The 25980-nt window shown below is 65.1% G+C and overlaps 1 protein-coding gene across 1 annotated transcript in view; it reads left to right on the forward strand.

The window, feature by feature from the left end:
• The first annotated feature begins 10332 nt into the window (after positions 1-10332).
• Positions 10333-25980, forward strand: part of LOC138638896 (uridine-cytidine kinase-like 1) — a 30688-nt gene continuing 15040 nt past the window's right edge. Inside the window, exons 1-7 of the mRNA XM_069728610.1 lie at positions 10333-10570; positions 17919-18118; positions 18189-18295; positions 20785-20955; positions 21047-21118; positions 23452-23641; positions 23776-23837. Of these exons, the coding sequence (XP_069584711.1) occupies positions 10476-10570; positions 17919-18118; positions 18189-18295; positions 20785-20955; positions 21047-21118; positions 23452-23641; positions 23776-23837 (897 nt within the window). The 5' untranslated portion in view covers positions 10333-10475. The remainder of the gene's footprint in view (positions 10571-17918; positions 18119-18188; positions 18296-20784; positions 20956-21046; positions 21119-23451; positions 23642-23775; positions 23838-25980) is intronic.

Below are 25980 nucleotides of genomic sequence, written 5' to 3' on the forward strand. Positions count from 1 at the left end.
GACACCTCATGAACCACACCGCCCCGACACCTCCTCCTGTACCACAGCGCACCGACACCTCCTCATGAACCACACCGCCCCGACACCTCCTCCTGTACCGCACCGCGCGACATCTCCTCATGTACCAAACCGCCCCCTCCTCCCGAACTTCCTCGACACCTCCTCCCGTACTGCACCGCCCCGACACCTCCTACTGTACCGCACAGCCCCGACACCTCCTCCTGCACCGCACCGCCCCGACACCTCCTCCTGTACCGCACCGCCCCGACACCTCCTCATGTACCACACCGCCCCGACACCTCATGAACCACACCGCCCCGACACCTCCTCATGAACCACAACGCCCCTACACCTCCTCATGTACCGAACCGCCCAGACACCACCTCATGTACCGCACCGCCCAGACACCACCTCATGTACCACACCGCCCCGACACCTCCTCCTGTACCGCAGCGCCCCGACACCTCCTCCTGTACCACACCGCACCGACACCTCCTCCTGTACCGAACCGCCCACCTCCTCCTCATGAACCACACCGCCCCGACACCTCCTCCTGTACCACACCGCACCGACACCTCCTGTACCGAACCGCCCCGACAACCTAATCCTGTACCGCTCCACCCGTACACCTCCTCCTGTACCGCACCGCCCCGACACCTCCTCCTGTACCACACCACCCCGACACCTCCTCCTGTACCGAACCGCCCCGACAACCTCCTCATGTACCGCACCGCCCCGACACCTCCTCCTGTACCACACCGCCCGACATCTCCTCCTGAACCGAACCGCCCCGACACCTCCTCCTGTACCACACCGCCCCCACACCTCCTCCTGTAGAGAACCGCCCCGACACCTCCTCATGTACCGCACCGCCCTGACACCTCCTCCTGTACCGCACCGCCCCGACACCTCCTCCTGTACTGAACCGCCCACCTCCTCCTCATGAACCACACCGCCCCAACACCTCTTCCTGTACCGCACCGCACCGACACCACCTCCTCTACCGAACCGCCCACCTCCTCCTCATGAACCACACCGCCCCGACACCTCCTTTTGTACCGCACCGCCCCAACACCTCCTCCTGTACCGCACCGCACCGAACCTCCTCCTGTACCGAACCGCCCCGACAACCTCCTCCTGTACCGCTCCGCCCCTACATCTCCTCCTGTACCGCACCGCCCCGACACCTCCTCCTGTACCAAACCGCCCCGACACCCCCTTCATGTACCACACCGCCCCCACACCTCCTCCTGTACAGAACTGCCCCGACACCTCCTCATGTACCGCACCGCCCCGACACCTCCTCCTGTACCGAACCGCCCCGACACCTCCTCCCGTAACCGAACCGCCCCGACACCTCCTCATGTACCGAACCGCCCCGACACCTCCTCATGTACCACACCGCCTCGACAACCTCCTCCTGCCCCGACACCTCCTCATGAACCACACCGCCCCGACACCTCCTCCTGTACAGAACTGCCCCGACACCTCCTCATGTACCGCACCGCCCCCTCCTCCTGTACCAAACCGCCCCGACACCTCCTCCCGTACCGAACCGCCCCGACACCTCCTCATGTACCGAACCGCCCCGACACCTCCTCATGTACCACACCGCCTCGACAACCTCCTCCTGCCCCGACACCTCCTCATGAACCACACCGCCCCGACACCTCCTCCTGTACAGAACTGCCCCGACACCTCCTCATGTACCGCACCGCCCCCTCCTCCTGTACCAAACCGCCCCGACACCTCCTCCCGTACCGAACCGCCCCGACACCTCCTCATGTACCGAACCGCCCCGACACCTCCTCATGTACCACACCGCCTCGACAACCTCCTCCTGCCCCGACACCTCCTCATGAACCACACCGCCCCGACACCTCCTCCTGTACCGAACTGCCCCGACACCTCCTCCTGCCCCGACACCCCTCATGTACCTCACCGCCCCTACACCTCCTCCTGTACAGAACCGCCCCGACACCTCCTCCTGTACCGAAGCGCCCCGACACCTCCTCCCGTACCGCACCGCCCCGACACCTCCTCCTGTACCGCACCGCCCCGACACCTCCTCCTGTACCGCACCGCCCCGACACCTCCTCCTGTACCGCACCGCCCTGACACCTCCTCCTGTACTGCACCGCCCCGACACCTCCTCCTGTACCGCACCGCCCCGACACCTCCTCCTGTACCGCACCGCCCCGACACCTCCTTATGTACCGCATCGACACCTCCTCATGTACCACACCGCCCCCACACCTCCTCCTGTACAGAACTGCCCCGACACCTCCTCATGTACCGCACCGCCCCGACACCTCCTCCTGTACCGAACCGCCCCGACACCTCCTCCCGTAACCGAACCGCCCCGACACCTCCTCACGTACCGAACCGCCCCGACACCTCCTCATGTACCACACCGCCTCGACAACCTCCTCCTGCCCCGACACCTCCTCATGAACCACATCGCCCCGACACCTCCTCCTGTACAGAACTGCCCCGACACCTCCTCATGTACCGCACCGCCCCCTCCTCCTGTACCGATCCGCCCCGACACCTCCTCCCGTACCGAACCGCCCCGACACCTCCTCATGTACCGAACCGCCCCGACACCTCCTCATGTACCACACCGCCTCGACAACCTCCTCCTGCCCCGACACCTCCTCATGAACCACACCGCCCCGACACCTCCTCCTGTACCGAACTGCCCCGACACCTCCTCCTGCCCCGACACCCCCTCATGTACCTCACCGCCCCTACACCTCCTCCTGTACAGAACCGCCCCGACACCTCCTCCTGTACCGAAGCGCCCCGACACCTCCTCCCGTACCGCACCGCCCCGACACCTCCTCCTGTACCGCACCGCCCCGACACCTCCTCCTGTACCGCACCGCCCCGACACCTCCTCCTGTACCGCACCGCCCTGACACCTCCTCCTGTACTGCACCGCCCCGACACCTCCTCCTGTACCGCACCGCCCCGACACCTCCTCCTGTACCGCACCGCCCCGACACCTCCTTATGTACCGCATCGACACCTCCTCATGTACCACACCGCCCCCACACCTCCTCCTGTACAGAACTGCCCCGACACCTCCTCATGTACCGCACCGCCCCGACACCTCCTCCTGTACCGAACCGCCCCGACACCTCCTCCCGTAACCGAACCGCCCCGACACCTCCTCATGTACCGAACCGCCCCGACACCTCCTCATGTACCACACCGCCTCGACAACCTCCTCCTGCCCCGACACCTCCTCATGAACCACACCGCCCCGACACCTCCTCCTGTACAGAACTGCCCCGACACCTCCTCATGTACCGCACCGCCCCCTCCTCCTGTACCGATCCGCCCCGACACCTCCTCCCGTACCGAACCGCCCCGACACCTCCTCATGTACCGAACCGCCCCGACACCTCCTCATGTACCACACCGCCTCGACAACCTCCTCCTGCCCCGACACCTCCTCATGAACCACACCGCCCCGACACCTCCTCCTGTACCGAACTGCCCCGACACCTCCTCCTGCCCCGACACCCCCTCATGTACCTCACCGCCCCTACACCTCCTCCTGTACAGAACCGCCCCGACACCTCCTCCTGTACCGAAGCGCCCCGACACCTCCTCCCGTACCGCACCGCCCCGACACCTCCTCCTGTACCGCACCGCCCGGACACCTCCTCCTGTACCGCACCGCCCCGACACCTCCTCCTGTACCGCACCGCCCCGACACCTCCTCCTGTACCGCACCGCCCGGACACCTCCTCTTGTACCGCACCGCCCCGACACCTCCTCCTGTACCTCACCGCCCCGACACCTCCTCTTGTACCGCACCGCCCGGACACCTCCTCCTGTACCGCACCGCCCCGACACCTCCTCCTGTACCACACCGCCCCGACACCTCCTCCTTTACCACACCACCCCGACACCTCCTCCTGTACCGCCCCGACACCCCCTCCTGTACCGCACCGCCCCGACACCTCCTCCTGTATCGCCCCGCCCCGACACCTCATCCTGTACCGCACCGCCCCGACACCTCCTCCTGTACCACACCGCCCCGACACCTCCTCCTGTACCACACCGCCCCGACACCTCCTCCTGTACCGCCCCGACACCTCCTCCTGTACCGCCCCGACACCCCCTCCTGTACCGCCCCGCCCCGACACCTCCTCCTGTACCGCACCGCCCCGACACCTCCTCCTGTACCGCACCGCCCCGACACCTCCTCCTGTATCGCCCCGCCCCGACACCTCCTCCTGTACCGCACCGCCCCGACACCTCCTCCTGTACCGCACCGCCCCGACACCTCCTCCTGTACCGCACCGCCCCGACACCCCCTCCTGTACCGCACCGCCCTGACACCTCCTCCTGTACCGCCCCGACACCTCCTCCTGTACCGCCCCGACACCCCCTCCTGTACCGCACCGCCCCGACACCTCCTCCTGTATCGCACCGCCCCGACACCTCCTCCTGTACCGCCCCGACACCTCCTCCTGTACCGCACCGCCCCGACACCTCCTCCTGTACCGCCCCGACACCTCCTCCTGTACCGCACCGCCCCGACACCCCCTCCTGTACCGCACCACCCCGACACCTCCTCCTGTACCACACCACCCCGACACCTCCTCCTGTACCACACCGCCCCGACACCTCCTCCTGTACCGCACCGCCCCGACACCTCCTCCTGTACCGCCCCGACACCTCCTCCTGTACCGCACCGCCCCGACACCCCCTCCTGTACCGCACCACCCCGACACCTCCTCCTGTACCGCACCGCCCCGACACCTCCTCCTGTACCGCACCGCCCCGACACCTCCTCCTGTACTGCCCCGACACCTCCTCCTGTACCGCCCCGACACCCCCTCCTGTACCGCACCGCCCCGACACCTCCTCCTGTACCGCCCCGCCCCGCCCCCTCCTCCTGTACCGCGCCGCCCCGACACCTCCTCCTGTACCGCACCGCCCCCACACCTCCTCCTGTACCGCCCCGACACCTCCTCCTGTACCACACCGCCCCGACACCTCCTCCTGTACCGCCCCGACACCTCCTCCTGTACCGCACCGCCCCGACACCTCCTCCTGTACCACACCGCCCCGACACCTCCTCCTGTACCACACCGCCCCGACACCCCCTCCTGTACCGCACCGCCCCGACACCTCCTCCTGTACCGACCCGACACCTCCTCCTGTACCGCACCGCCCCGACACCTCCTCCTGTACCGCCCCGACACCTCCTCCTGTACCACACCGCCCCGACACCTCCTCCTGTACCGCACCGCCCCGACACCTCCTCCTGTACCGCCCCGACACCCCCTCCTGTACTGCACCGCCCCGACACCTCCTCCTGTATCGCCCCGCCCCGACACCTCCTCCTGTACCGCACCGCCCCGACACCTCCTCCTGTACCACACCGCCCCGACACCTCCTCCTTTACCACACCACCCCGACACCTCCTCCTGTGCCGCCCCGACACCCCCTCCTGTACCGCACCGCCCCGACACCTCCTCCTGTATCGCCCCGCCCCGACACCTCCTCCTGTACCGCACCGCCCCGACACCTCCTCCTGTACCACACCGCCCCGACACCTCCTCCTGTACCACACCGCCCCGACACCTCCTCCTGTACCGCCCCGACACCCCCTCCTGTACCGCCCCGCCCCGACACCTCCTCCTGTACCGCACCGCCCCGACACCTCCTCCTGTACCGCACCGCCCCGACACCTCCTCCTGTACCGCACCGCCCCGACACCTCCTCCTGTACCGCACCGCCCCGACACCCCCTCCTGTACCGCACCGCCCCGACACCTCCTCCTGTACCGCCCCGACACCTCCTCCTGTACCGCCCCGACACCCCCTCCTGTACCGCACCGCCCCGACACCTCCTCCTGTATCGCACCGCCCCGACACCTCCTCCTGTACCGCCCCGACACCTCCTCCTGTACCGCACCGCCCCGACACCTCCTCCTGTACCGCCCCGACACCTCCTCCTGTACCGCACCGCCCCGACACCCCCTCCTGTACCGCACCACCCCGACACCTCCTCCTGTACCACACCACCCCGACACCTCCTCCTGTACCACACCGCCCCGACACCTCCTCCTGTACCGCACCGCCCCGACACCTCCTCCTGTACCGCCCCGACACCTCCTCCTGTACCGCACCGCCCCGACACCCCCTCCTGTACCGCACCGCCCCGACACCTCCTCCTGTACCGCACCGACACCTCCTCCTGTACCGCACCACCCCGACACCTCCTCCTGTACCGCACCGCCCCGACACCTCCTCCTGTACCGCACCGACACCTCCTCCTGTACCGCCCCGACACCCCCTCCTGTACCGCACCGCCCCGACACCTCCTCCTGTACCGCACCGCCCCGACACCCCCTCCTGTACCGCACCACCCCGACACCTCCTCCTGTACCACACCGCCCCGACACCTCCTCCTGTACCGCACCGCCCCGACACCTCCTCCTGTACCGCCCCGACACCTCCTCCTGTACCGCACCGCCCCGACACCCCCTCCTGTACCGCACCGCCCCGACACCTCCTCCTGTACCGCACCGACACCTCCTCCTGTACCGCACCGCCCCGACACCTCCTCCTGTACCGCACCGACACCTCCTCCTGTACCGCCCCGACACCCCCTCCTGTACCGCACCGCCCCGACACCTCCTCCTGTACCGCACCGCCCCGACACCCCCTCCTGTACCGCACCACCCAGACACCTCCTCCTGTACCGCCCCGCCCCGACACCTCCTCCTGTACCACACCGCCCCGACACCTCCTCCTGTACCGCCCCGCCCCGACACCTCCTCCTGTACCGCCCCGCCCCGACACCTCCTCCTGTACCGCACCGCCCCGACACCTCCTCCTGTACCACACCGCCCCGACACCTCCTCCTGTACCGCACCGCCCCGACACCTCCTCCTGTACCACACCGCCCCGACACCTCCTCCTGTACCGCCCCGCCCCGACACCTCCTCCTGTACCGCACCGACACCTCCTCCTGTACCGCACCGCCCCGACACCTCCTCCTGTACCGCACCGACACCTCCTCCTGTACCGCCCCGACACCCCCTCCTGTACCGCACCGCCCCAACACCTCCTCCTGTACCACACCGCCCCGACACCTCCTCCTGTACCGCACCGCCCCGACACCTCCTCCTGTACCGCACCGACACCTCCTCCTGTACCGCACCGCCCCGACACCTCCTCCTGTACCGCACCGACACCTCCTCCTGTACCGCCCCGACACCCCCTCCTGTACCGCACCGCCCCGACACCCCCTCCTGTACCGCACCGCCCCGACACCCCCTCCTGTACCGCACCACCCAGACACCTCCTCCTGTACCGCCCCGCCCCGACACCTCCTCCTGTACCACACCGCCCCGACACCTCCTCCTGTACCGCACCGCCCCGACACCCCCTCCTGTACCGCACCGCCCCGACACCCCCTCCTGTACCGCACCGCCCAGACACCTCCTCCTGTACCGCCCCGCCCCGACACCTCCTCCTGTACCGCCCCGCCCCGACACCTCCTCCTGTACCGCACCGCCCCGACACCTCCTCCTGTACCGCACCGCCCCGACACCTCCTCCTGTACCGCACCGCCCCGACACCTCCTCCTGTACCACACCGCCCCGACACCTCCTCCTGTACCGCACCGCCCCGACACCTCCTCCTGTACCACACCGCCCCGACACCTCCTCCTGTACCGCACCGCCCCGACACCTCCTCCTGTACCGCCCCGACACCTCCTCCTGTACCGCACCGCCCCGACACCCCCTCCTGTACCGCACCGCCCCGACACCTCCTCCTGTACCGCACCGACACCTCCTCCTGTACCGCACCACCCCGACACCTCCTCCTGTATCGCCCCGCCCCGACACCTCCTCCTGTACCGCACCGCCCCGACACCTCCTCCTGTACCACACCGCCCCGACACCTCCTCCTTTACCACACCACCCCGACACCTCCTCCTGTACCGCCCCGACACCCCCTCCTGTACCGCACCGCCCCGACACCTCCTCCTGTATCGCCCCGCCCCGACACCTCCTCCTGTACCGCACCGCCCCGACACCTCCTCCTGTACCACACCGCCCCGACACCTCCTCCTGTACCGCCCCGACACCCCCTCCTGTACCGCCCCGCCCCGACACCTCCTCCTGTACCGCACCGCCCCGACACCTCCTCCTGTACCGCACCGCCCCGACACCTCCTCCTGTATCGCCCCGCCCCGACACCTCCTCCTGTACCGCCCCGCCCCCTCCTCCTGTACCGCACCGCCCCGACACCTCCTCCTGTACCACACCGCCCCGACACCTCCTCCTGTACCGACCGCCCCGACACCTCCTCCCGTATCGCACCGCCCCGACACCTCCTCCCGTACCACACCGCCCCGACACCTCCTCCTGTACCGCACCGCCCCGACACCTCCTCCTGTACCGCCCCGACACCCCCTCCTGTACCGCACCGCCCCGACACCTCCTCCTGTATCGCCCCGCCCCGACACCTCCTCCTGTACCGCACCGCCCCGACACCTCCTCCTGTACCACACCGCCCCGACACCTCCTCCTTTACCACACCACCCCGACACCTCCTCCTGTACCGCCCCGACACCCCCTCCTGTACCGCACCGCCCCGACACCTCCTCCTGTATCGCCCCGCCCCGACACCTCCTCCTGTACCGCACCGCCCCGACACCTCCTCCTGTACCACACCGCCCCGACACCTCCTCCTGTACCGCCCCGACACCCCCTCCTGTACCGCCCCGCCCCGACACCTCCTCCTGTACCGCACCGCCCCGACACCTCCTCCTGTACCGCACCGCCCCGACACCTCATCCTGTATCGCCCCGCCCCGACACCTCCTCCTGTACCGCACCGCCCCGACACCTCCTCCTGTACCGCACCGCCCCGACACCTCCTCCTGTACCGCCCCGACACCTCCTCCTGTACCGCCCCGACACCCCCTCCTGTACCGCACCGCCCCGACACCTCCTCCTGTATCGCACCGCCCCGACACCCCCTCCTGTACCGCACCGCCCCGACACCTCCTCCTGTACCACACCGCCCCGACACCTCCTCCTGTACCGCACCGCCCCGACACCTCCTCCTGTACCGCCCCGACACCTCCTCCTGTACCGCACCGCCCCGACACCTCCTCCTGTACCGACCCGACACCTCCTCCTGTACCACACCGCCCCGACACCTCCTCCTGTACCGCCCCGACACCTCCTCCTGTACCGCACCGCCCCGACACCTCCTCCTGTATCGCACCGCCCCGACACCCCCTCCTGTACCGCACCACCCCGACACCTCCTCCTGTACCGCACCGCCCCGACACCTCCTCCTGTACCGCACCGCCCCGACACCTCCTCCTGTACCGCACCGCCCCGACACCTCCTCCTGTACCGCACCGCCCCGACACCTCCTCCTGTACCGCACCGCCCCGACACCTCCTCCTGTACCGCACCGCCCCGACACCTCCTCCTGTACCGCCCCGACACCTCCTCCTGTACCGCCCCGCCCCGACACCTCCTCCTGTACCGCACCGCCCCGACACCTCCTCCTGTACCGCACCGCCCCGACACCTCCTCCTGTACCGCACCGCCCCGACACCTCCTCCTGTACCGCACCGCCCCGACACCTCCTCCTGTACCGCACCGCCCCGACACCTCCTCCTGTACCGCACCGCCCCGACACCTCCTCCTGTACCACACCGCCCCGACACCTCCTCCTGTACCGCCCCGACACCTCCTCCTGTACCTCACCGCCCCGACACCTCCTCCTGTACCGCACCGCCCCGACACCTCCTCCTGTACCGCCCCGACACCTCCTCCTGTACCGCACCGCCCCGACACCTCCTCCTGTACCGCCCCGACACCTCCTCCTGTACCGTCCCGCCCCGACACCTCCTCCTGTACCGCACCGCCCCGACACCTCCTCCTGTACCGCACCGCCCAGACACCTCCTCCTGTACCGCACCGCCCCGACACCACCTCCTGTACCGCACCGCTCCGACACCTCCTCCTGTACCGCACCGCCCCGACACCTTCTCCTGTACCGCACCGCCCCGACACCTCCTCCTGTACCGCACCGCCCCGACACCTCCTCCTGTACCGCACCGCCCCCACACCTCCTCCTGTACCGCCCCGCCGCGACACCTCCTCCTGTACCGCACCGCCCCGACACCTCCTCCTGTACCGCACCGCCCCGACATCTCCTCCTGTACCGCACCTAAAGTCACATGTTTAGTCCTCAGCTTCCACCAATCAGGTGTGATACTGAAGCTGTAGAGGAGACAAAGTCACCAATCCCATTCCTGCTTTCACGTGTTTAGCCTGGATCATAGCAGCGATCTGATTGGTTCACATGTGATACTCTGCTCTCTCCGTCTGCAGCAGAGTGACACTGTATGACGCGCGGGATGCCGGGAGATGACGTCACCAGACGCAGTGGACGCTGGAAGTTGTAGTCTGTGATGCGGCGCACTTGTTCCGGTATGGAGAAGAGAGCGGTAGAGAAGAGAGGCTGCGGGGAGATGGAGGGGGAGCCCGGGCGAGGACGGACACACAGGTGCGGGGCAGACGGGTGCGGACTCCGGGCGGGACTGTGTATGGCGATGTCCGGGATCTGTGCGGCCTCCATGTGCGACTCCTCAGTGCCCCCTGCTGGGCGGAGTGTGTGAGATTACAACCTCACCCGTAGTGGGCGGAGGATATCAGGCCCTTCCCCCTGTGGTGGGCGGAGGATCTCAGGCCCTTCCCCCTGTGGTGGGCGGAGGATCTCAGGCCCTTCCCCCTGTGGTGGGCGGAGTATATCAGGCCCTTCCCCCTGTGGTGGGCGGAGGATATCAGGCCCTTCCCCCTGTGGTGGGCGGAGGATATCAGGCCCTTCCCCCTGTGGTGGGCGGAGGATATCAGGCCCTTCCCCCTGTGGTGGGCGGAGGATCTCAGGCACTTCCCCCTGTGGTGGGAGGAGGATCTCATGCTCTTCTCCTGTGGTGGGCGGAGGATATCAGGCCCTTCCCCCTGTGGTGGGCGGAGGATCTCAGGCCCTTCCCCCTGTGGTGGGCGGAGGATCTCAGGCCCTTCCCCCTGTGGTGGGCGGAGGATCTCAGGCCCTTCCCCCTGTGGTGGGCGGAGGATCTCAGGCTCTTCCCCCTGTGGTGGGCGGAGGATCTCAGGCCCTTCCCCCTGTGGTGGGCTGAGGATCTCAGGCCCTTCCCCCTGTGGTGGGCGGAGGATCTCAGGCTCTTCCCCCTGTGGTGGGCGGAGGATCTCAGGCCCTTCCCCCTGTGGTGGGCGGAGGATCTCAGGCCCTTCCCCCTGTGGTGGGCGGAGGATCTCAGGCCCTTCCCCCTGTGGTGGGCGGAGGATCTCATGCTCTTCTCCTGTGGTGGGCGGAGGATCTCAGGCCCTTCCCCCTGTGGTGGGCGGAGGATCTCAGGCCCTTCCCCCTGTGGTGGGCGGAGGATCTCAGGCCCTTCCCCCTGTGGTGGGCGGAGGATCTCAGGCCCTTCCCCCTGTGGTGGGCGGAGGATATCAGGCCCTTCACCCTGTGGTGGGCGGAGGATCTCAGGCCCTTCCCCCTGTGGTGGGCGGAGGATCTCAGGCTCTTCCCCCTGTGGTGGGCGGAGGATCTCAGGCTCTTCCCCCTGTGGTGGGCGGAGGATCTCAGGCTCTTCCCCCTGTGGTGGGCGGAGGATCTCAGGCCCTTCCCCCTGTGGTGGGCGGAGGATCTCAGGCTCTTCCCCCTGTGGTGGGCGAAGGATCTCAGGCTCTTCCCCCTGTGGTGGGCGGAGGATCTCAGGCCCTTCCCCCTGTGGTGGGCGGAGGATCTCAGGCCCTTCCCCCTGTGGTGGGCGGAGGATCTCAGGCCCTTCCCCCTGTGGTGGGCGGAGGATCTCAGGCCCTTCCCCCTGTGGTGGGCGGAGGATCTCAGGCCCTTCCCCCTGTGGTGGGCGGAGGATCTCAGGCCCTTCCCCCTGTGGTGGGCGGAGGATCTCAGGCCCTTCCCCCTGTGGTGGGCGGAGGATCTCAGGCCCTTCCCCCTGTGGTGGGCGGAGGATCTCAGGCCCTTCCCCCTGTGGTGGGCGGAGGATCTCAGGCTCTTCAACCTGTGGTGGGCGGAGGATCTCAGGCTCTTCCCCCTGTGGTGGGCGGAAAATCTTAGGCCCTTCCCCTGTGGTGGGCGGAGAATCTTAGGACCTTCCCCCTGTTTTGGGCGGAGTATCTCAGGCCCTTCCCCCTGTGGTGGGCGGAGGATCTCAGGCCCTTCCCCTGTGGTGGGCGGAGAATCTCAGGCTCTTCCCCCTGTGGTGGGCGGAGGATCTCAGGCTCTTCCCCCTGTGGTGGGCGGAGGATCTCAGGCTCTTCCCCCTGTGGTGGGCGGAGGATCTCAGGCCCTTCCCCCTGTGGTGGGCGGAGTATCTTAGGCCCTTCCCCCTGTTTTGGGCGGAGTATCTCAGGCCCTTCCCCCTGTGGTGGGCGAAGTATCTTAGGCCCCTCCCCCTGTGGTGGGCGGAGAATCTTAGGCCCTTCCCCTGTGGTGGGCCGAGTATCTCAGGCTCTTCCCCCTGTCGTGGGTGGAGTATCTCAGGCCCTTCCCCCTGTGGTTGGCGGAGGATTTTAGGCCCCTCCCCCTGTGGTGGGCGGAGGATCTTAGGCCCTTCCCCTGTGGTGGGCGGAGTATCTCAGGCTCTTCTCCTATGGTGGGAGGAGTAACTCAGGCAATTCCTCCTGTGGTGGGCGGAGTATCTCTGGCCCTTATCCTGTGGTTGGCGGAGTATCTCAGGCCCTTCTATGGTGGGCGGAGAATCTCACCCTCTTCTCCTGTGGTGGGCGGAGTATCTCAGACTCTTCCCCCTGTGGTGGGCGGAGTATCTCAGACTCTTCCCACTGTGGTGAGCGGTATATCTGACACTCTTCCCATTGAGGTGGGCGGAGTATCTCACCCTCTTCTCCTGTGGTGGGCGGAGGATCTCAGGGTCTTCCCCCTGTGGTGGGTGGAGTATCTAAGGCTCTTCCCCCTGTGGTGGGCAGAATATCTCAGGCCCTTCCCCCTGTGGTGGGTGGAGTATCTAAGGCTCTTCCCCCTGTGGTGGGCGGAGTATCTCTGTCCCTTGTGGGCGGAGTACCTTAGACCCTTCCCCCTGTGGTGGGCAGAGTATATCAGGCTCTTCTCCTGTGGTGGGCGGAGTATCTTAGGCTCTTCTCCTGTGGTGGGAGGAGTATCTCAGGCTTTTCCCTCTGTGGTGGGAGGAGTATCTCAGGCTCTACTCCTGTGGTGAGCGGAGTATCTCAGGCTCTTCTCCTGTGGTGGGCGGAGTATATCAGTCTCTTCTCCTGTGGTGGGCGGAGTATCTCAGGCTCTTCTCCTATGGTGGGCGGAGTATCTCAGGCTTTTCCCTCTGTGGTGGGAGGAGTAACTCAGGCTCTCCTGTGGTGGGCGGAGTATCTTAGGCTCTTTTCCTATGGTGGGCGGAGTATCTCAGGCTTATCCCTCTGTGGTGAGCGGAGGTATCTCAGGCTCTTTTCCTGTGGTGGGAGGAGTATCTCAGGCTTTTCCCTCTGTGGTGGGAGGAGTATCTCAGGCTCTACTCCTGTGGTGGGAGGAGTATCTCAGGCTCTACTCCTGTGGTGGGAGGAGTATCTTAGGCTCTTCTCCTGTGGTGGGCGGCGTATCTCAGGCTGTTCTCCTGTGGTGGGCGGAGTAACTCAGGCTCTTCTGTGGTGGGCGGAGTATCTCAGGCTCTTCTCCTATGGTGAGCGGAGTATCTCAGGCTTTTCCCTCTGTGGTGAGCTGAGTATCTCAGGCTCTTTTCCTGTGGTGGGCGGAGTATCTCAGGCTCTTCTGTGGTGGGTGGAGTATCTCACCCTCTTCTCCTGTGGTGGGCGGAGTATCTGAGGCCCTTCCCCCTGTGGTGGGCGGAGTATCTCAGGCTCCTTTCCTGTGGTGGGCGGAGTATCTCAGACTCTTCTGCTATAGTGGGCGTAGTATCTCAGGCCCTTCCCCCTGTGATGGGTGGACTATCTCAGGCTCTTCTCCTATGATGGGCGGAGTATCTCAGGCCCTTCCCCCCTGTGGTGAGCGGTATATCTGACACCCTTCCCATTGAGGTGGGAGGAGTATCTCTGGCCCTTGTGGGCGGAGTACCTTAGACCCTTCCCCCTGTGGCGGGCGGAGTATTTCTGGCCCTTCCTCCTTTGGTGGGCGGAGTATCTTAGGCTTTTCTCCTGTGGTGGGCGGCATATCTCAGGCTGTTCTCCTGTGGTGGGCGGAGTAACTCAGGCTCTTCTGTGGTGGGCGGAGTATCTCTGGCTCTTCTCCTGTGGTGGGCGGAGTATCTCTGGCTCTTCTCCTGTGGTGGGCGGAGTATCTCTGGCTCTTCTCCTGTGGTGGGCGGAGTATCTCAGGCTCTTCTCCTATGGTGGGCGGAGTATCTCAGGCTCTTTTCCTGTGGTGGGCGGAGTATCTCAGGCTCTTCTGTGGTGGGCGGAGTATCTCTGGCTCTTCTCCTGTGGTGGGTGGGGTATCTCAGGCTCTTCTCCTATGGTGGGCGGAGTATCTCAGGCTTTTCCTTCTGTGGTGGGCGGAGTATCTCAGGCTCTTATCCTGTGGTGGGCGGAGTATCTCACCCTCTACTCCTGTGGTGGACGGAGTATCTCAGGCTCTTCTCCTGTGTTAGGTGGAGCATCTCGCGCTCTTCTCCCCTCCTGCAGTAGGAGGAGCGGAGAGGCGTCCTGCAGGGGAAGGAGCGGTGAGGCGTCCTGCAGGGGGAGGAGCGGAGAGGCATCCTGCAGGGGAGGAGCGGAGAGGCGTCCTACAGGGGGAGGAGCAGAGAGGCGTCCTGCAAGGGGAGGAGCGGAGAGGCGTCCTGCAGGGGGAGGAGCGGAGAGGGGTCCTGCAGGGGGAGGAGCGGAGAGGCATCCTGCAGGGGGAGGAGCGGAGAGGCGTCCTGCAGGGGGAGGAGCGGAGAGGCGTCCTACAGGGGAGGAGCGGAGAGGCGTCCTACAGGGGGAGGAGCGGAGAGGCGTCCTACAGGGGGAGGAGCGGAGAGGCGTCCTGCAGGGGGAGGAGCGGAGAGGCGTCCTGCAGGGGGAGGAGCGGGAGGCATCCTACAGGGGGAGGAGCGGAGAGGCGATCTGCAGGGGAGGAGCGGAGAGACATCCTACAAGGGGAGGAGCGGAGAGGCGTCCTGCAGGGGGAGGAGCGGTGAGGCGACCTGCAGGGGAGGAGTGGAGAGACGTCCTGCAGGGGGAGGAGCGGAGAGGTATCCTGCAGGCGTGGAGCGAGAGGTATCCTGCAGGGGGAGGAGCAGAGAGGCGTCCTGCAGGGGGAGGAGCAGAGAGGCGTCCTGCAGGGGAGGAGCGAAGAGGCGTCCTACAGGGGGAGGAGCGGAGAGGCGATCTGCAGGGGAGGAGCGGAGAGGAGTCCTACAAGGGGAGGAGCGGAGAGGCGTCCTGCAGGAGGAGGAGCGGAGAGGCGACCTGCAGGGGAGGAGCGGAGAGACGTCCTGCAGGGGGAGGAGCGGAGAGGCGTCCTGCAGGTGGAGGAGCGGAGAGGTATCCTGCAGGCGTGGAGCGGAGAGGCGATCTGCAGGGGAGGAGCGGAGAGGAGTCCTACAAGGGGAGGAGCGGGAGGCGTCCTGCAGGGGCAGGAGCGGAGAGGCGACCTGCAGGGGAGGAGCGGAGAGACGTCCTGCGGGGGGAGGAGCGAGAGGCGTCCTGCAGGGGGAAGAGCGGAGAGGTATCCTGCAGGCGTGGAGCGGAGAGGTATCCTGCAGGGGGAGGAGCGGAGACACATCCTGCAGGGGGAGGAGCGGAGAGGCTTCCTGCAGGGGGAGGAGCGGAGAGGCGATCTGCAGGGGAGGAGCGGAGAGGCGATCTGCAGGGGAGAAGCGGAGAGGTGTCCTGCAGGCGGAGGAGCGGAGAGGCGTCCTGCAGGGGAGGAGCGGAGAGGTGTCCTTCAGGGGGAGGAGTGGAGAGGCGTCCTGCAGGGGAAGGAGCGGAGAGGCGTCCTGCAGGGGGAGGAGCAGAGAGGTGTCCTGCAGGGGAGGAGCGGAGAGACGTCCTGCAGGGGGAGGAACGGAGAGGCGTCCTGCAGGGGGAGGAGCGGAGAGGTATCCTGCAGGGGGAGGAGCAGAGAGGCGTCCTGCAGGGGGAGGAGCAAAGAGGCATCCTGCAGGGGGAGGAGCGGAGAGGCGTCCTGCAGGGGGAGGAGCGGAGACACGTCCTGCAGGTGAAGGAGCGGAGAGGCGTCCTGCAGGTGGAGGAGCGGTGAGGCGTCCTGCAGGGGGAGGATCGGAGAGGCGTCCTGCAGGGGGAGGAGCGGTGAGGCGTCCTGCAGGGGGAGGAGCGGTGAGGCGTCCTGCAGGGGGAGGATCGGAGAGGCGTCCTGCAGGGGGAGGAGCGGTGAGGCGTCCTGCAGGGGGAGGAGCGAGAAGGCGTCCTGCAGGGGAAGGAGCGGAGAGGCGTCCTGCAGGCGTGGAGCGGAGAGGCATCCTGCAGGCGTGGAGCGGAGAGGCATCCTGCAGGCGTGGAGCGGAGAGGTATCCTGCAGGCGTGGAGCGGAGAGGTATCCTGCAGGCGTGGAGCGGAGAGGCATCCTGCAGGCGTGGAGCGGAGAGGTATCCTGCAGGCGTGGAGCGGAGAGGTGTCCTGCAGGCGTGGAGCGGAGAAGCGTCCTGCAGGGGGAGGATCGGAGAGGCGTCCTGCAGGGGGAGGATCGGAGAGGCGTCCTGCAGGGGGAGGAGCGGTGAGGCGTCCTGCAGGGGGAGGAGCGGAGAGGTATCCTGCAGGGGGAGGAGCGGAGACACGTCCTGCAGGGGGAGGAGCAAAGAGGCATCCTGCAAGGGGAGGAGCGGAGAGGCGTCCTGCAGGGGGAGGAGCGGAGACACGTCCTGCAGGTGAAGGAGCGGAGAGGCGTCCTGCAGGGGGAGGAGCGGTGAGGCGTCCTGCAGGGGGAGGATCGGAGAGGCGTCCTGCAGGGGGAGGAGCGGTGAGGCGTCCTGCAGGGGGAGGATCGGAGAGGCGTCCTGCAGGGGGAGGAGCGGTGAGGCGTCCTGCAGGGGGAGGAGCGGAGAGGCGTCCTGCAGGGGGAGGAGCGGAGAGGCGTCCTGCAGGCGTGGAGCGGAGAGGCATCCTGCAGGCGTGGAGCGGAGAGGCATCCTGCAGGCGTGGAGCGGAGAGGCATCCTGCAGGCGTGGAGCGGAGAGGTATCCTGCAGGCGTGGAGCGGAGAGGCATCCTGCAGGCGTGGAGCGGAGAGGTATCCTGCAGGCGTGGAGCGGAGAGGTGTCCTGCAGGCGTGGAGCGGAGAAGTGTCCTGCAGGGGGAGGATCGGAGAGGCGTCCTGCAGGGGGAGGATCGGAGAGGCGTCCTGCAGGGGGAGGAGCGGTGAGGCGTCCTGCAGGGGGAGGAGCGGAGAGGTATCCTGCAGGGGGAGGAGCGGAGACACGTCCTGCAGGGGGAGGAGCAAAGAGGCATCCTGCAGGGGGAGGAGCGGAGAGGCGTCCTGCAGGGGGAGGAGCGGAGACACGTCCTGCAGGTGAAGGAGCGGAGAGGCGTCCTGCAGGGGGAGGAGCGGTGAGGCGTCCTGCAGGGGGAGGATCGGAGAGGCGTCCTGCAGGGGGAGGAGCGGTGAGGCATCCTGCAGGAGGAGGATCGGAGAGGCGTCCTGCAGGGGGAGGAGCGGTGAGGCGTCCTGCAGGGGGAGGAGCGGAGAGGCGTCCTGCAGGGGGAGGAGCGGTGAGGCGTCCTGCAGGGGGAGGAGCGAGAAGGCGTCCTGCAGGGGAAGGAGCGGAGAGGCGTCCTGCACGGGAGGAGTGGAGAGGTATCCTGCAGGCGTGGAGCGGAGAGGCGTTCTGCAGGGAGGGATGAAGTGGAGGAGGTGACACTGACTTTTCTCCTTCCTGTGGTCAGTGACAGTGGCGAAGACTCTCTGGACACCCTGCTCACCCGACTGCCTCTCACCCCGTCTCTGTCACCCCGGAAACGCACCACCAGTCAGAGTAAAACAGAGCCTCCATTGTTGCGCACCAGTAAGAGGACCATCTACACGGCCGGACGCCCTCCCTGGTACAACGAGTCGGGGACCCCTTTCAAGGAGGCTTTTGTGATCGGTGAGTTGGTGTGGCGGCACAGCGTGGCCTCGCAGTGCTTTAGTCTGACACCCATGATTCTCTCTTCCAGGTCTGTGCGGGGGCAGCGCATCGGGGAAGACGACTGTGGCCAATAAGATTATAGAAGCTCTGGACGTGCCGTGGGTGGTGCTCCTGTCCATGGACTGCTTCTATAAGGTGGGAGCCCCCCCATTACCGCCCACTGTTACCGCTCTTTGTGACTCCTCCCCTGTGGTGATGTCATCACGCCACATTCCTGAAATTCAGGGTCCTCCCCTTCTGTGGTGTTGTGTTCTCCCTTTGCCAGCCACCAAGGGGCACCACGACCCATCCCGAAGAGGGCAGGCGATGCTGTACGGCGCCCGCTGTATGGTGGTAGTAATGATGATCAGGCCACGGTGGTAATGGTGACCGGGGGCGCACTCTAGATTTCCTCGTGGCGGCTTTATTGGTGCTCTTATCTAGCCCAGCATGTGGTGCAGTACAAGCGGTGCAGCGGTGTAGTGGTGGGCAGTACGAGCAGTGTAGTGGTGGGCAGTGCGAGCAGTGTATTGGTGGGCAGTACCAGCGGTGTAGTGGTGGGCAGTACGAGCGGTGTAGTGGTGGGCAGTGCGAGCGGTGTAATGGTGGGCAGTACCAGCGGTGTAGTGGTGGGCAGTACGAGCGGTGTAGTGGTGGGCAGTATGAGCGGTGTAGTGGTGGGCAGTACGAGCGGTGTAGTGGTGGGCAGTACGAGCAGTGTAGTGGTGGGCAGTGCAGCGGTGTAATGGTGGGCAGTACCAGCGGTGTAGTGGTGGGCAGTACGAGCGGTGTAGTGGTGGGCAGTACGAGCGGTGTAGTGGTGGGCAGTACGAGCAGTGTAGTGGTGGGCAGTGCAGCGGTGTAATGGTGGGCAGTACCAGCGGTGTAGTGGTGGGCAGTACGAGCGGTGTAGTGGTGGGCAGTATGAGCGGTGTAGTGGTGGGCAGTACGAGCGGTGTAGTGGTGGGCAGTACGAGCGGTGTAGTGGTGGGCAGTACGAGCGGTGTAGTGGGCAGTACGAGCGGTGTAGTGGTGGGCAGTACGAGCGGTGTAGTGGTGGGCAGTACGAGCGGTGTAGTGGTGGGCAGTACGAGCGGTGTAGTGGTGGGCAGTACGAGCGGTGTAGTGGTGGGCAGTACGAGCAGTGTAGTGGTGGGCAGTGCAGCGGTGTAATGGTGGGCAGTACCAGCGGTGTAGTGGTGGGCAGTACGAGCGGTGTAGTGGTGGGCAGTATGAGCGGTGTAGTGGTGGGCAGTACGAGCGGTGTAGTGGTGGGCAGTACGAGCGGTGTAGTGGTGGGCAGTACGAGCGGTGTAGTGGGCAGTACGAGCGGTGTAGTGGTGGGCAGTACGAGCGGTGTAGTGGTGGGCAGTACGAGCGGTGTAGTGGTGGGCAGTACGAGCGGTGTAGTGGTGGGCAGTACGAGCGGTGTAGTGGTGGGCAGTACGAGCGGGGTAGTGGTGGGCAGTACGAGCGGGGTAGTGGTGGGCAGTACGAGCGGGGTAGTGGTGGGCAGTACGAGCGGTGTAGTGGTGGGCAGTACGAGCGGTGTAGTGGTGGGCAGTACGAGCGGTGTAGTGGTGGGCAGTACGAGCGGTGTAGTGGTGGGCAGTACGAGCGGTGTAGTGGTGGGCAGTACGAGCGGTGTAGTGGTGGGCAGTACGAGCGGTGTAGTGGTGGGCAGTACGAGCGGTGTAGTGGTGGGCAGTACGAGCGGTGTAGTGGTGGGCAGTACGAGCGGTGTAGTGGTGGGCAGTACGAGCGGTGTAGTGGTGGGCAGTACGAGCGGGGTAGTGGTGGGCAGTACGAGCGGTGTAGTGGTGGGCAGTACGAGCGGGGTAGTGGTGGGCAGTACGAGCGGGGTAGTGGTGGGCAGTACGAGCGGTGTAGTGGTGGGCAGTACGAGCGGTGTAGTGGTGGGCAGTGCGAGCGGTGTAGTGGTGGGCAGTACGAGCGGTGTAGTGGTGGGCAGTACGAGCGGTGTAGTGGTGGGCAGTACGAGCGGTGTAGTGGTGGGCAGTACGAGCGGTGTAGTGGTGGGCAGTACGAGCGGGGTAGTGGTGGGCAGTACGAGCGGGGTAGTGGTGGGCAGTACGAGCGGGGTAGTGGTGGGCAGTACGAGCGGGGTAGTGGTGGGCAGTACGAGCGGTGTAGTGGTGGGCAGTACGAGCGGGGTAGTGGTGGGCAATACGAGCGGGGTAGTGGTGGGCAGTACGAGCGGGGTAGTGGTGGGCAGTACGAGCGGTGTAGTGGTGGGCAGTACGAGCGGTGTAGTGGTGGGCAGTACGAGCGGTGTAGTGGTGGGCAGTACGAGCGGTGTAGTGTGTGCATTCTCCGTGAGGCTCCGAGCTTGCATCAAATCCTGGATCTGTGGTGCCCGGGGCTGAGCCTGGATCTTTGGTGCCCGGGGCTGAGCCTGAGTCTGTGGTGCCCGGGGCTGAGCCTGGATCTTTGGTGCCCGGGGCTGAGCCAGGATTTGTGGTGCCCGGGGCTGAGCCTCAGTATGTAGTGTCCGGGGCTGATCATGGTTATGTGGTGCCCAGTGTCGCTGAGCCCGGTTCCGTGCCATCGGGGGTGGGTGGCGGAGACCAGACATGAGGTGCTGGTGCTCGTGCTCTTGGATATTACTGGTTGTGTCCTCCCAGATCCTCACTAAGGAGCAGCAGGAATTGGCCGCCAGGAATGAGTATAACTTCGATCACCCTGATGCGTTTGACTTCGATCTTCTGGTCAGTGTCCTGCGCAAACTGAAGAAGGGGAAGAGCGTGAAAGTGCCGGTGTACGACTTCACCACACACAGCCGCCGCAAGGACTGGGTGAGTGACCTCATAATGACATAACACGGGAACCAACCGGTGTAAGACCACCCTTCACCAAGGTATGACCCCATCCTTTCTACTCCTGCAGAAAACCGTTTATGGCGCCAATGTTGTCATATTTGAGGGAATTCTCTCCTTTGCCAATAAGGAGCTTCTGAAGGTAAAATCAACAGCTTCTGCTCAGCTTTGTTTCCGGGCTCTGTCCCCTCTTCTCCCTGCATCTGAGTTCGCTCCATGCTTCGCCTTGCATCTGAGCGCACTCCCCACCTCGCCCAGCATTTCCCTGATTCACCTGGCGATTGGCCACGCTCCCCTCCTTGCCTGACGTCTGGGCGCGCTCCACGCCTCGCTTTGCCTGGGGTCTCCCAACTCGTCCGGTGTCTGGGTTCGCTCCCCGCTTCGCCTGGCGTTTCCCTGACTCGCCTGGTGTTTCCCTGACTCACTCGGTGTCTGGGCGCTCTCCCCGCCTCGCCCGCTGTCTGAGTGCTTTCCCCAGCGTTTCCCCGACTCGCCTGGCATCTGGGCACACTCACTGCCTCGCCCTGTGTCTGGGTGCACTCCCGGCTTTCCCTGGCGTTTCCCTGTCTCACCTGGCATCTGGGTGCGCTCCCTGCCTCGCTCGGTGTCTGGGTGCGCTCCCTGCCTCGCCTGATGTCTGGGTGCGCTCCCTGCCTCGCCTGGTGTCTCGGCGCTGCCTGCCTCGCCTGGTGTCTGGGTGCACTCTCTGCCTCGCTAGGCGTCTGGGTGCGCCCCCTGCCACGCTCGGCGTCTGGGTGCGCTCCCTGCCTCGCTCGGTGTCTGGGTGCGCTCCCTGCCTTGCCTGGTGACTGGGTGCGCTCCCTGCCTCGCTTGGCATCTGGGTGCGCTCCCTACCTCGCCTGGTGTCTGGGTGCGCTCCCTGCCTTGCCCAGTGTCTGGGTGCACTACCTGCCTCGCCTGGTGTCTGGGCGCGCTCCCTGCCTTGCTCGGCATCTGGGCGCGCTCCCTGCCTCGCCCTGTGTCTGGGTGCGCTCCCTGCTGCGCCCGGTGTCTGGGTGCGCTGCCTGCCTCGCCTGGTGTCTGGGCGCGCTCCCTGCCTTGCTCGGCATCTAGGCGCGCTCCCTGCTTCGCTTGGAGTCTGGGTGCGCTGCCTGCCTCGCCTGGTGTCTGGGTGCGCTCCCTGCCTCGCCCAGTGTCTGGGTGCACTACCTGCCTCGCCTGGTGTCTGGGCGCGCTCCCTGCCTTGCTCGGCATCTGGGCGCGCTCCCTGCCTCGCCCTGTGTCTGGGTGCGCTCCCTGCCGCGCCCGGTGTCTGGGTGCGCTGCCTGCCTCGCCTGGTGTCTGGGCGCGCTCCCTGCCTTGCTCGGCATCTGGGCGCGCTCCCTGCCTCGCTTGGAGTCTGGGTGCACTACCTGCCTCGCCCGGTGTCTGGGTGCGCTACCTGCCTCGCCCAGTGTCTGGGTGCACTGCCTGCCTCGCCTGGTGTCTGGGCGCGCTCCCTGCCTTGCTCAGCATCTGGGCGCGCCCCCTGCCTCGCCCAGTGTCTGGGTGCGCTCCCTGCCGCGCCCAGTGTCTGGGTGCGCTGCCTGCCTCGCCTGGTGTCTGGGCGCGCTCCCTGCCTTGCTCGGCATCTGGGCGCGCTCCCTGCCTCGCCCGGTGTCTGGGTGTGCTCCTCGCTTCCCTCAGCATTTCCCCGCCTTGCTCAGTGTCTGGGTGCTCTCCCTGCCTCGCCCAGTATCTGGGTGCGCTCCCCGTGTCGCCCGGCACCTGGGCGCGCTCCCTGCCTTGCTCGGCATCTGGGCGCGCTCCCTGCCTTGCTCGGTATCTGGGCGCGCTCCCTGCCTTGCTCGGTATCTGGGCGCGCTCCCTGCCTTGCTCGGCACCTGGGCGCGCTCCCTGCCTTGCTCGGCATCTGGGCGCGCTCCCTGCCTTGCTCGGTATCTGGGCGCGCTCCCTGCCTTGCTCGGCATCTGGGTGCGCTCCCTGCCTTGCTCGGCATCTGGGCGCGCTCCCTGCCTTGCTCGGTATCTGGGCGCGCTCCCTGCCTTGCTCGGTATCTGGGCGCGCTCCCTGCCTTGCTCGGCACCTGGGCGCGCTCCCTGCCTTGCTCGGCATCTGGGCGCGCTCCCTGCCTTGCTCGGTATCTGGGCGCGCTCCCTGCCTTGCTCGGCATCTGGGTGCGCTCCCTGCCTTGCTCGGTGTCTGGGCGCGCTCCCTGCTTTGCTCGGTATCTGGGCGCGCTCCCTGCTTTGCTCGGCATCTGGGCGCGCTCCCTGCCTTGCTCGGTGTCTGGGCGCGCTCCCTGCCTTGCTCGGTGTCTGGGCGCGCTCCCTGCTTTGCTCGGTATCTGGGCGCGCTCCCTGCTTTGCTCGGTATCTGGGCGCGCTCCCTGCTTTGCTCGGTATCTGGGCGCGCTCCCTGCCTTGCTCGGCTGTCTCACCGCACCTCTATCTCATCTCTTTTCTGCACGCTGGGGTGGCATTGGCTCCATTACGTGATTTTGCTTTCCTCCAGCTTTTAGACATGAAGGTGTTTGTAGATACAGACTCTGACATTCGGCTGGTGCGGCGGTTGAAGCGAGACATCACCGAGCGCGGCCGCGACATTGTCGGGGTGATCAAGCAATACAATAAGTTTGTGAAGCCGGCGTTCGAGCAGTATATCGAGCCCACCGTACAGCTGGCAGACATCGTGGTGCCCAGAGGTAATCTGCACCCTGTGGTGTCATGTATGTGTACCTGCGCCATGTGACCCCGACCGCCCACCTGTATACCGCGGGTAGTATATGCACCTGGGGTCTGCACCTGATGTAATGTTTTGGATAATTGTGTGTTTTAGGGGGGGAGAACTCTGTGGCTCTGGACCTCATTGTTCAGCACGTGCACAGTCAGCTGGAGAAGGTGAGTCCCGTCCAGCGCAGCGCCCCCTCCTGGTGATACTGCGCTGACCCTGTCACTTAGAACGGCTGACGTGGTGCTGCCAGGTGCCATCTGGTGCTGTCATACCGGACTCCCCGCAGCTGCTCTGCCGCCTTGCTCGCCGTATTCTCTTACCTGTGTGCATAGCGCCCGTTCTTCCTGCCCGAGTACCACTGTGACGGGGACATAGTGCACATGGTCAGACGTATGTACTATGCCTTGTCCCACCTGAGCCTTGTAGGCTGCGATGTGGAGGTGAATATTGTAACCGTGAACAGCCGCGGCGGACAATATGACCAGATAGCATGACTGTCACTGTAACACTGCACGCTCGCATGCCTTGTTGTCTTCATGTTACCATCTCTTACCTGATGATTGCTCTTCCTGCTCTCTCTACCTCATGATCGCTCTTCCTCCTGCTCTCTACCTCATGATCGCTCTTCCTGCGCTCTCTACCTCATGATCGCTCTTCTTCCTGTGCTCTCTACCACATGATCCCTCTTCTTCCTGCGCTCTCTACCTCATGATCGCTCTTCTTCCTGCACTCTCTACCTCATGATCGCTCTTCCTGCGCTCTCTACCTCATGATCGCTCTTCTTCCTGCGCTCTCTACCTCATGATCGCTCTTCCTGCGCTCTCTATCACATGACCCCTCTTCTTCCTGCGCTCTCTACCTCATGATCGCTCTTCTTCCTGCGCGCTCTACCTCATGATCGCTCTTCTTCCTGCGCTCTCTATCACATGACCCCTCTTCTTCCTGCGCTCTCTACCTCATGATCGCTCTTCTTCCTGCGCGCTCTACCTCATGATCGCTCTTCTTCCTGCGCTCTCTATCACATGATCCCTCTTCTTCCTGCTCTCTACCTTATGATCCCTCTTCTTCCTGCGCTCTCTACCACATGATCGCTCTTCTTCCTGCGCTCTCTACCTCATGATTGCTCTTCTTCCTGCACACTCTACCTCATGATTGCTCTTCTTCCTGCGCTCTCTACCTCATGATCGCTCTTCCTGCGCTCTCTACCACATGATCCCTCGTCTTCCTGCGCTCTCTACCTCATGATCGCTCTTCCTGCGCTCTCTACCACATGATCCCTCTTCTTCCTGCGCTCTCTACCTCATGATCGCTCTTCCTGCGCTCTCTACCTCATGATCGCTCTTCCTGCGCTCTCTACCACATGATCACTCTTCTTCCTGCGCTCTCTACCTCATGATCGCTCTTCTTCCTGCGCTCTCTACCTCATGATCGCTCTTCTTCCTGCTCTCTACCTTATGATCCCTCTTCTTCCTGCTCTCTACCTCATGATCCCTCTTCTTCCTGCGCTCTCTACCTCATGATTGCTCTTCTTCCTGCTCTCTACTTCATGATCGCTCTTCTTCCTGCGCTCTCTACCTCATGATCGCTCTTCTTCCTGCGCTCTCTACCTCATGATCGCTCTTCTTCCTGCGCTCTCTACCTCATGATCCCTCTTCTTCCTGCGCTCTCTACCTCATGATTGCTCTTCTTCCTGCTCTCTACTTCATGATTGCTCTTCTTCCTGTGCTCTCTACCACATGATCCCTCTTCTTCCTGCACTCTCTACCTCATGATCGCTCTTCCTGCGCTCTCTACCTCATGATTGCTCTTCTTCCTGCTCTCTACCTCATGATCCCTCTTCTTCCTGCTCTCTACCTCATGATCGCTCTTCCTGCGCTATCTACCTCATGATCGCTCTTCTTCCTGCGCTCTCTACCTCATGATCACTCTTCTTCCTGCGCGCTCTACCTCATGATCGCTCTTCTTCCTGCGCTCTCTATCACATGATCGCTCTTCTTCCTGCACTCTCTACCTTATGATCGCTCTTATTCCTGCGCTCTCTACCTCATGATCGCTCTTCCTGCGCTCTCTACCACATGATCGCTCTTCTTCCTGCGCTCTCTACCTCATGATTGCTCTTCTTCCTGCACACTCTACCTCATGATTGCTCTTCTTCCTGCGCTCTCTACCTCATGATCGCTCTTCCTGCGCTCTCTACCACATGATCCCTCGTCTTCCTGCGCTCTCTACCTCATGATCGCTCTTACTGCGCTCTCTACCACATGATCCCTCTTCTTCCTGCGCTCTCTACCTTATGATCGCTCTTCCTGC

This window comes from Ranitomeya imitator, chromosome 5 (assembly GCF_032444005.1).
Source record: "Ranitomeya imitator isolate aRanImi1 chromosome 5, aRanImi1.pri, whole genome shotgun sequence".
In the NCBI taxonomy this organism is placed as follows: Eukaryota; Metazoa; Chordata; class Amphibia; order Anura; family Dendrobatidae; genus Ranitomeya; species Ranitomeya imitator.